Here is an 11,345-nt window from a genome sequence, read left to right on the forward strand (position 1 = left end):
AAGATAAATAAGATTTAAGTTCTAATATTCACTTACATGTGGAAGTACATAGTTGCTGCGCCAACGTTGTCGCAGTGTGTAACGCTCGTCGTTTCAGCAGAGGTTACAATTCACCAAGTCTTGTTACATTAACCAATACCAGTTCTTCCAAAAAATGCCAACTCTGCTGAAAAGGTGCCTTCTCTAACAAGGACGGTCTTAAAAAAATACCCGGGGATGATGCACCTCGTGAGAGGTATAAAAAATTAACCAGACAATCGTTTGTACCGACACACCAGACTCGTTTCCGTTAAATTCGGTAGGCTTAGTCATAATTAAATTCTATTTTGATTTGTTTTTAAAGTGCAATGGTTGAAATACTCACCCTGCCATTTGTTTTGTTATGAATTATTTTAAATATACCATAGGTTTATGCCAATTTGAAGCGATTCTGCCCAAAAGATTTAAATTAATTTTTAAGTGAGACCACAGTTCAATCGAATGCACGTGACTATAATAATAAATGTATATGATTTAAATTCTTACTTAATCGCATTAGTAACCTTCCCAATAAGATATTTTGCCCACAACTGTTACAATCTCGTCTTGTCATGCTTAATGCATAACAAAGGTTAGTGAAGTAACACAATGCATGATAAAAGTCAGTGGAGTAAATCAGTATTAATAATGTTTTAAAATGTTGACGGTGAACCAACTAGCAAATAACAGGAAAAGCTTTTGTAAGGTTGCAGTGTATTTCAATATTTGGTGAAAGGCCATTTGCTTTGTTCGACAAACATCAATACTACTCCTGAAATCCTAATCCATGTTTTGCCAGTTTTTCAAACATCTTCCTTGCGGAATCGCTGGGCAATTATCAGGGCATGAAAGCCGAGCTAGCCAAAGTGAACTGGCAAATTATGTTAAGGGATAGATCAATTGAGATGCAGTGGCAGACATCGAAGGGGATATTTCAGAATACACAGAATAAGAAACAAGAAAGAAAAATTCCAAGGGGAGGACCCACTATCCATGGTTAACTAAAAAAGTTAAAGATAATATCAAACTTGAAGAAAAAACATATAATTGCGCAAGATGGGTGGCAGGTCAGAACATTGGACAGAATATAAAAAACAGAAAAGAATGACTAAAAGATTAATAAGGAGGGAAAAATTAGAGTACAAGAGAAAGCTAGCTAGAAATATAAAAACAGATAGTAAGAGTTTATATAGATATTTAAAAAAGAAAACAGTTAAAGTGAGCATTGGGCGGCATAGTGGCGCAGTGGTTAGCACCGCAGCCTCACAGCTCCAGCGGCCCGGGTTCAGTTCTGGGTACTGCTTGTGCGGAGTTTGCAAGTTCTCCCTGTGACCGCGTGGGTTTCCGCCGGGTGCTCCGGTTTCCTTCCACAGCCAAAGACTTGCAGGTTGATAGGTAAATTGGCCATTGTAAATTGCCCCTAGTGTAGGTAGGTGGTAGGAGAATGGTGGGGATGTGGTAGGGAATATGGGATTAATGTAGGATTAGTATAAATGGGTAGTTGTTGGTCAGCACAAACTCGGTGGGCCAAAGGGCCTGTTGTCGTGCTGTATCTCTAAATAAAATAAATAAATAAAATAAAGAAAGTATGTCTGGGGAATTAATATTGGAAAATAAAGAGATGGCAGATGAATCGAACAGGTATTTTGCATCAGTCTTCACTATAGAGAATACAAGTAACATCACAGAAATAGTTGTAAATCGGGAAATGGAAAGAAGGGAGGAACTCAAGAAAATTATAATCACCAGGGAAGTGGCACTGAGGAAATTGTTGGAGCTGCGGGCTGACAAATCCTCAGGTCCTGATAGACTTCATCCTAGTGTCTTAAAAGAAGTGGCTAGTGAGATAGTTGATGCATTGGTTTTAATTTTCCAAAATTCCCTAGATTCGGGGAAGGTTCCATTAGATTGGAAAATAGCGAATGTAACTCCTTTGTTCAAAAAAGGGAGACAGAAAGCAGGAAACTACAGGCCAGCTAGCTTAACATCTGTCATAGGGAAAATGTTAGAAGCTATTATTAAAGCCATTATAGCAGGGCACTTAGAAAAATTCAAGGTTCTCAGGCAGTGTCAACATTGTTTTGTGAAAGGGAAATCATGTTTAACCAATTTATTGGAGTTCTTTGAAGAAGTAACGTGCTGTGGATAAAGGGGAACCGGTGGATGTACTGTACTTAGATTTCCAGAAGGCATTTGATGAGGTGCCACATCAAAGGTTATTGCAGAAAATAAAAGCTCATGGTATAAGGGGTAACATATTGGCATGAATATGGGATTGGCTAGCTAACAGGAAACAGAGTGTAGGCACAGATGGGTCATTTTCTGGTTGGAAAGATGTAACGAGTGGTGTGCCACAGGGATCAGTGCTGGAGCCTCAACCTTTTGCAATTTATATGAATGACTTGGATGAAGGGACCAATGGTATGGTTGCTAAATTTGCTGATGACAAAGATAGGTAGGAAAGTAAGTTGTGAAGAGGACATAAGGAGATATAGATAGGTTAAGTGAATGGGCAAAGATCTGGCAAATGGAGTATAAAGTGGGAAAATGTGAAATTGTCCATTTTGGCAGGAAGAATAAAAAAGCATATTATCTAAATAGTGAGATATTTCAGAGCTCTGAGAAACAGGGATCTTGGTGTCCTAGTTCATGATTCGCAAAAGGTTAGCATGCAGGTACAGCATGTAATTAGGAAAGCTAATAGAATGTTATTGTTTATTGCGAGGGAATTGAATGCAAAAGTAGGGAGGTTATGCTTCCGTTATACAGGGCATTGGTGAGACCACATCTGGAATACTGTGTACAGTATTGGTCTACTTATTTAAAGAAGGATGTAAATGCGTTGAAAGCAGTTCAGTGAAGATTTACTAGACTAATACCTGGAATTGGCAGGTTGTCTTATGAGGAAAGGTTGGACAGGCTAGGCTTGTATCTGCTGGAGTTTAAAAGAGTAAGAGGTGACTTGATTGAAATATATAAGATTCTGAAGGGCCTTGACAGGGTGGATGTGGAAAGGATGTTTCCTCTTGTGGGAGAATCTAGAACTAGGGGGTCACTGTTTAAAAATATGGAGTTGCCCATTTAAGGCAGAGATGAGAAATTTTTTTCTCTGAGGGTCATGAGTCTTTGGAACTCTCTCAAAAGACAGTGGAAGCAGAGTTTTGAATATTTTTAAGGCAGAGGTAGATAGATTCTTGATAAGGGGGTGAAAGGTTATTGGGGGTAGGTCGGAATGTGGAGTTGAGGTTACAATCAGATCAGCCATGATCTTGTTGAATGGTGGAGCAGGCTTGAGGGGCCAAGTGGCCTATTCCTGTATGTTTATATGTTCGTATGATGACTTCCTTAGTTCTACCCTCCAGAGTAGTGCTTCACTTCTGAATAACCTAGGTCTAATTTTAACATAGTGCTTCTTGTTCTGGATTCCCCCACAAGAGGAAATAGTTTTTTTGTATCAGTCCTATTGAATCCATTTTCATTTTAAAAACCTTAATTAGAACACCCTTCAAACTTCTAACGTCAAGCTACTAAAATTCAAGATTTAGGTAAAGCTGACTTCAATGTGATGAGACAGAGACTGTTGACAGTAAACTGGGTAAATCTGCTAACGAATAAAACAACAGATGGTCAGTGGGAGGTGTTAAAAAAAGATCGTAATGTTCCCAGGGGCACACACCAAGATAAACATCAATTGCTGCTGGGGAATCATCAACTCGGTGAAAGACGCACTTTGTTCTGCCCAAAACCTGTGGGTCTTCCAGTGCAAAGAGCTGTCAACGACTGGACTGAGTGTTGCAGACTGGCACATTCCTAGGTCCAGGACTACATGCTGACGGATGCACTAAAGCTTGGGGCAGTTTCTGTAAAGGCTCAATGGGGAAAGGCCCGCCTGCCCTAGTATAATGAGGGGCTGGAGAACGTGTAAAACCCCTCGGGCTGTATGCACCAGAGAATGTTTGAGAGGAAATGTAAATGTTCTTTTGGGCCTCCTTATCTCGAGAGACAATGGAGGTGGTCAGTGGTTTGTGAAGCAGCGCCTGGAGTGGCTATAAAGGCCAATTCTAGAGTGACAGGCTCTTCCACAGGTGCTGCAGAGAAATTTGTTTGTCGGGGCTGTTGCACAGTTGGCTCTCCCCTTGCGCCTCTGTCTTTTTTCCTGCCAACTACTAAGTCTCTTCGACTCGCCACATTTTAGCCCTGTCTTTATGGCTGCCCGCCAGCTCTGGCGAACGCTGGCAACTGACTCCCATGACTTGTGATCAATATCACAGGATTTCATGTCGCGTTTGCAGACGTCTTTAAAGCCGAGACGTCGACGGCCAGTGGGTCTGATACCAGTGGCGAGCTCGCTGTACAATGTGTCTTTGGGGGTCCTGCCATCTTCCATGTGGCTCACATGGCCAAGCCATCTCAAGCGCCGCTGACTCAGTAGTGTGTACAAGCTGGGGATGTTGGCCGCCTCGAGGACTTCTGTGTTGGAGATACGGTCCTGCCACCTGATGCCAAGTATTCTCCGGAGGCAGCGAAGATGGAATGAATTGAGACGTCGCTCTTGGCTGGCATACGTTGTCCAGACCTCGCTGCCATAGAGCAAGGTACTGAGGACACAGGCCTGATACACTCGGACTTTTGTGTTCCGTGTCAGTGCGCCATTTTCCCACACTCTCTTGGCCAGTCTGGACATAGCAGTGGAAGCCTTACCCATGTGCTTGTTGATTTCTGCATCTAGAGACAGGTTACTGGTGATAGTTCAGCCTAGGTAGGTGAACTCTTGAACCACTTCCAGAGCGTGGTCGCCAATATTGATGGATGGAGCATTTCTGACGTCCTGCCCCATGATGTTCGTTTTCTTGAGGCTGATGGTTAGGCCAAATTCATTGCAGGCAGCCGCAAACCTGTCGATGAGACTCTGCAGGCATTCTTCAGTGTGAGATGTTAAAGCAGCATCGTCAGCAAAGAGGAGTTCCCTGATGAGGACTTTCCGTACTTTGGACTTCGCTCTTAGACGGGCAAGGTTGAACAACCTGCCCCTGATCTTGTGTGGAGGAAAATTCCTTCTTCAGAGGACTTGAACGCATGTGAAAGCAGCAGGGAGAAGAAAATCCCAAAAAGTGTGGGTGCGAGAACACAGCCCTGTTTCACGCCACTCAGGATAGGAAAGGGGTCTGATGAGGAGCCACCATGTTGAATTGTGCCTTTCATATTACACTGTAAATATAATCTGTAATGGCAAGTGTAGTGAGGCACTTCATGTACTGTACTGAAAGAAACTGATCTGTAATGCACTTTATGTAATGTCAAAATTAAACTGTTATGCAATGTGTTTTAAAAAATTTTATGAATCAAATATATTTTGAAGAAAGAAAGCAATTTCACGTGATACAGGACCAGTCTATATCCTAAGGGTAAGAGCTCTACTTTCTAAAAAATAACCTGGGGGGATAACAAAAGAGGTAAGGGACAACATAAAACTAAAAGAAAAAGCATACAAAAGTGCAAAAAGTAGCACAGATCATGGCGAATGGTGGGGGGTTGGTGGTGGTGGGGGGAATGTAAGAACAGCAGAGGGTGACAAAACAGTAAGAGTTACAAAAAGGGAGCATGTAAAGAAACTTGCAAGTAATATCAAAATCGACACAAAAACATTTACAATTATATTGGGAAAAAGAGGGTGGTTAAGAGAAATGCAGGCCTTTAAAAGCTGACAATGGCGATATAAATTAAAGAAATCGCAAACATGTTAAATAATTATTTTGCATCATTATTTACAGGCGAGGATGAGGAAGCCAAGTAAAGAGGGAAAAACCTACTTGACCTTGTCCTGACCAATCTACCTGTCGCAGATGCATTTGTGCATGACAATATTGGCTGGAGTGACCACCGCACACTCCCTATGGAGATGAAGCTCCATTGTGTGGTGTGGCACTACCACCGTGCTAAATGGGATAGATTCCGAACAGATCTAGCAGCTTAAAGCTGGGCATCCATGAGACACTGTGCGTCATCGGCAGCAGCAGAACTGTATTCAACCACAATCTGTAATCTCAGGGCTTGGCTATCCCTTACTCGACCGTTACCATAAAGTAAGGATCAACCCTGGTTCAACGAGGAAAGCAGGAAAGCACGCCAGGAACAGCATCAGGCATACCCTAAAATGAAGTACCAACCTGGTAAGCTACAAAACAGGACTACATGCAAGCTAAACACCACCACCTTCTCAAGGGTAATTAGGGATGAGCAAGAAATGCTGACCTTGCCATTGACGCTCACATCCCATGAGCAAATAAAAGGACAGTAATACTGAATCAGGGATGGGAACTCACCAAAATTAACATTAGCAAATTGACAGTAAGGGAAAAAATAATGGCTTTAAGTGTGACAAATTCCAAGGACTACATGTTTTTCATCCCAGGGATTTAAAGGTAGGAGGTGAGAATATTGTGGATGCCCTAATTATGATGATCGATGTTCTCTCAATTCAGGAACAGTTTCTTTAGCTTGAAAAATTGTAGATGTCACTCTGCTATTTACGAAAGGTGAAAGAGGGAAATCAGGGAATTATAGACCGGTTAGCCTAACATCTGTTATCAGGAAATTGCTGGAGTCTACAACTAAAGATAGAGTGACTGAATACCTTCAAATTTCACAGCTGACCAGAGAGAGCCAGCATGGATTTGTAAAGGGTAGATCATGCCTGACAAATCTGACTGAATTTTTTGAAGAGGTGACTAAAGTAATGGCGAGGGGAATGGCTATGGATGTTATTTATGTGGACTTCCAGAAGGCATTCAATAAAATTTCTCATAAGGGCCTGTTAGTTAAAGTTAAAACTCATTGAATTGAGGGTAGATTATTAACCTGGTTAGGAGATTGAGTGAGCGGCAAGAGACAGAAAGTAGGGATAATGGTTACTCTAATTGTTAGGATGTGGCTTGTGGTATCCCACAGGGATCTGTGCTGGGGCCTCAACTATTCTCTGTATCACTATTACTGACTTAGATGAAGGGATAAAAAGCCACATATACCAAAGGTGACACAAAGATAGGTGGCATTGTAAGCAGTGTAGATGGAAGCATAAAATTACAAAGAGATTCTAATAGAATAAGTGAACGGACAAAACTGTGGCAAATGGATTACAATATAGGCAAGGGTCCTTTGCAAGTGCAACTATGAGGCTACATGCCTGCTTGAGGCCCCCTTTGTAAAATTTGACTGCCCTGAACCCAGGCTGGTTGGCTACATTCAGCAAGACGAGGTCTACATTTAAAAAACAGTTTAAAAAAAAAATAGTTACTTGAATGTGGTGTTTGGGGTGCAGATGTACCCCTTCCATGACCTTGGGCTGCTGCCAGCCACCATTTTCCCCCTTCCAATGCCTCCCTCCCTCTCCTGGTTACCTCCTCCCTCCCAATCACTTCCACTTCTCTTGAAAGATACAGCAGCCTGAAATTCAAATCTTCTTCACGGGTGAGCTGCCTGGGGATTCTCAGCAGGTGTCTGTAGCTCGCCTGAGGCCCAATATCAAATGCAAACCAATTTCTAGCCCTCTGTGTCCAAACAATCCTAATTTATCCTAACCTCCCACTTCATTATTTTGGTGTTAATCTTAAATTTATGTTCTCTATTTACTAACTCGCCGACCTGCACCATTATCACTAGTGTTCCCGTAAGATCAAACCTTGGCCCCCTCCTATTTCTCTCGACCCCTTAATAAGTGAGGCAAAATTAATTGGAAATATTTAAATGAACATTGGAAAAACATTTTTTTCTCTGTTGTTTCTCCAAATAAGTCTGACAAATGTGAAAATTATGAAGGTGGTGATGACCCAGAAACAGACTTGGATGATAAAGGTAGGGGGTATGCCCAGCCTTCACACAATTTCTTGGTCCTGCATTCACAGACCTAATCGTAATGATTTTTTTTTTGCTAGAAGGTAACAAGACTCGAGGCAAAACTCAACCCGGATCCGCAGCTCAGGGAGCTAAGATGACAGAAAAAGAAAACCATTAAAAGAGCCATTAAAGAAGCTCTACCTGACATGGCCATCAGAAGAGGCAGAAACAGAGGTATAGCATAACAACATGAAAAAATAGGCATGAAATTATGTGTAGACTGTGGCAAAAGACATCCAGCTATCAAGTGGCCCAAAACCAGCCTCCAATGGAGACCTGTTGACCGATCATAATGATCAACTAGAGTGATGGTGGGAGTATAACTATGAGCTTTTCACATCCCATACCCATGTTTGCAGCTCAGAAGCTCTTCAATAGAACCAAAAATGCAAGAATTGATACGTTGGTATCTAGTGAACTCCCCACCTAAGAGGAGATTAAAGAAGTCTTAACCAAATCGAAGAATGGAAAAGTACCGTGCTTATGTGGCATCATTCCTGAACTCCTGAAAAAAGCTGATGAAGGCACCAACTATTTACTGAAGTATGGACTAATGAAACTATTTTTTACTAATAGCACCAAGGCAACCTCATGTATTTTTACAATGACAAGGGATCCAAAACAGATGACAGTAGATATAGGAGTATTGCCCTACTGTCAATGGTAGTTAAAGTATTCGCTTGGCTGACACTTGCTTGCATTAAAATCCCTCCGAGAGACAGACACCACAAACAATTGGCTTCATAGAGAATAGGTCCACCACTGAACAGCTATTTACACTACAGCATGCAAACAATTCAAACAAATGTTACCACTATATGGTGCCTACAATGATTTGATAAAAGCTTTTGACTCATTGAATGAGAGTACCTATGACTTCCTTATCAAATCATGCCATTAAAAAGAGAGATTATGCCCACATAAGGAGCCGGGTCTCTGTTAACAGAAAGCTTTCTGAGCCTTTTGCGTTTAATGCAGGAGTACATCAGGCTGCTGTCCACACAATGTTATTCTTGCCAGGTTTTAAAAAAAAAATTGGGGATGTGAGCATCTCTGGCAAGACCAGCATTTATTGCCAATCCCTAATTTCTCTCGAGAAGGTGCTGATGGTGAGCCGCCTCCTTGAACCGCTGTAGACCATATGGTATAGGTACACCCACACTGCTGTTAGGGAGAGAGTTTCAGTTTTTTTACCCAGCAACAGTGAAGGAATGGTGATATAGTTCCAAGTAAGGTAGGTGTGTGAGTTGGAGGGGAATTTGCAGGTGGTGGTGTGGTCATACGTCTGCCGTCCTTGTTGTTCTGGGTGGTAGAGGTTGCAGGTTTGGAAGGTGCTGTCGAATATTGCTTTGTCTCGAGTAGTGGTTGAGTTTCTTGAGTGTTATTGGAGCAGTACTCACCCAGGCAAGTGGAGAGTATTCCATTACGCTACTGACTTGTGCCTTGTAGATGGTGGACAGGCTCTGAGGAGTCAGGAGGTGAGTTAATTACCACAGAATTCCCAGCCTCTGACCTGTTCTTGTAGCCACAGTATTAATATGGCTGGTCCAGTTAAGTTTCTGGTTTATGGTAACCCCCAGGAAGTTGGTGGTGGAGAATTCTGTGATGGTAATGCTGTTGAATATCAAGGGGAATTGGTTAGATTCTCTCTTTTTGGAGATGGTCATTGTCTTGCACTTGTGTGATGTGAATATTACTTGCCACTTATCAGCCCATGCTTGAATGTTGTCCAGATCTTACTGCATGCTGGCACAGACTGCTTCAGTATATGAAGAGTTGCTCATGATACTGAACACTGTGCAATCAAAAGTGAACATTCCCACCTCTGATCTTATGATGGAGGGAAGGTCATTGATGAAGTAGCTGAAGATGGTAGTGTCTGGGACACGACCCTGAGGAATTCCAGCAGTGATGACCTGGGACTGAGATGATTGGCCTCCAACAACCGCAACCATCTTCTTTGGATCAGGCATGAGTCCAACCAGTGGAGAGTTTTCCCCTGATTCCCATTGACTCCAGTTTTGCTAGGGCTCCTTGGTGCCACACTTTGTCAAATGCTGCATTGATGTCACGGGTATCACTCTCACCTCACCTCTGGAGTTCAGCTCTTTTGTGCATGTTGGACCAAGACTCGAATGAGGTCTGGAGCTTAGTGGTACTGGCAAAACCCAAACTGAGCATCGATGAGGTCGTTGCTGAGTAAGTGCCGCTTGACAGCACTGTCAACGATAATCTCCATCACTTTACAGATGAATGAGTATAGACCGACAGGGTAGTAATTGGCCAGCTTGAATTTGTCCTGCTTTTGTGGACAGGACACACCTTGGCAATTTTCCACATTGCCAAGTAGATACCAGTGTTGTAGCTGTAATGGAACAGCTAGGCTAGGGGTGTGGCTAGTAGTGGGTGTTAACTACATCATGATGACAACAATAAAAAAATTGGATTTGGGATCAGTCTAGACATTGACTATAAGTATACAGATCTGTATTTTGCTGATGACATAACAGAAAATGTGTACACCCTCACTGAACAAACAAAGAACAAAGATAATTACAGCACAGGAACAGGCCCTTCGGCCCTCCAAGCCTGCGCCGATCCAGATCCTCTCTCTAAACATGTCGCCTATTTTCTAAGGTTCTGTATCTCTTTTCTTCCTGCCCATTCATGTATCTGTCTAGATACATCTTAAAAGACTCCATCGTGCCCGCATCTACCACCTCCGCTGGCAATGCGTTCCAGGTGCCCACCACCCTCTGCGTAAAGAACTTTCCACGCATATCCCCCCTAAACTTTTCCCCTTTCACTTTGAACTCGTGTCCTCTAGTAATTGAAACCCCCACTCTGGGGAAAAAGCCTCTTGCTATCCACCCTGTCTATACCTCTCATGATTTTGTACACCTCAATCAGGTCCCCCCTCAACCTCCGTCTTTCTAATGAAAATAATCCTAATCTGCTCAACCTCTCTTCATAGCTAGTGCCCTCCATACCAGGCAACATCCTGGTGAACCTCCTCTGCACCCTCTCCAAAGCATCCACATCCTTTTGATAATGTGGCGACCAGAACTGTACGCAGTATTCCAAATGTGGCCGAACCAAAGTCCTATACAACTGTAACATGACCTGCCAACTCTTGTACTCAATGCCCCGTCCGATGAAGGAAAGCATGCCGTATGCCTTCTTGACCACTCTATTTACCTGCGTTGCCACCTTCAGGGAACAGTGGACCTGAACACCCAAATCTCTCTGGACATCAATTTTCCCCAGGACTTTTCCATTTACTGTATAGTTCACTCTTGAATTGGATCTTCCAAAATGCATCACCTCGCATTTGCCCTGATTGATCTCCATCTGCCATTTCTCTGCCCAACTCTCCAATCTATCTATATTCTGCTGTATTCTCTGACAGTCCCCTTCACTATCTGCTACTCCAC

The 11,345-nt window shown here is 42.7% G+C and overlaps 1 protein-coding gene and 1 long non-coding RNA gene across 4 annotated transcripts in view; one reads left to right on the plus strand and one right to left on the minus strand.

The window, feature by feature from the left end:
• Nucleotides 1-317, minus strand: part of angel2 (angel homolog 2 (Drosophila)) — a 56,301-nt gene extending 55,984 nt beyond the window's left edge. Inside the window, exon 1 of one of the 2 annotated variants that reach the window (XM_068045010.1) lies at nucleotides 37-317. Coding sequence is in view for 1 of the 2 variants with exons in the window: in XM_068045011.1 (XP_067901112.1) it covers nucleotides 37-50 (14 nt within the window). In the remaining variant the exon portion in view is untranslated. The remainder of the gene's footprint in view (nucleotides 1-36) is intronic. The other variant, XM_068045011.1, reaches the window with a different exon arrangement.
• LOC137376441 (uncharacterized) lies at nucleotides 66-9,962 on the plus strand. 2 transcript variants are annotated; one of them, XR_010976218.1, is made up of 3 exons: nucleotides 66-298; nucleotides 5,790-6,188; nucleotides 7,950-9,962. It is a non-coding gene; the product is annotated as an uncharacterized lncRNA (long non-coding RNA). The 2 variants fall into 2 exon arrangements; XR_010976219.1 differs by having other exon boundaries at nucleotides 66-235.
• Nucleotides 9,963-11,345: the final 1,383 nt, after the last annotated feature.

This window comes from Heterodontus francisci, chromosome 13 (assembly GCF_036365525.1).
Source record: "Heterodontus francisci isolate sHetFra1 chromosome 13, sHetFra1.hap1, whole genome shotgun sequence".
In the NCBI taxonomy this organism is placed as follows: domain Eukaryota; kingdom Metazoa; phylum Chordata; class Chondrichthyes; order Heterodontiformes; family Heterodontidae; genus Heterodontus; species Heterodontus francisci.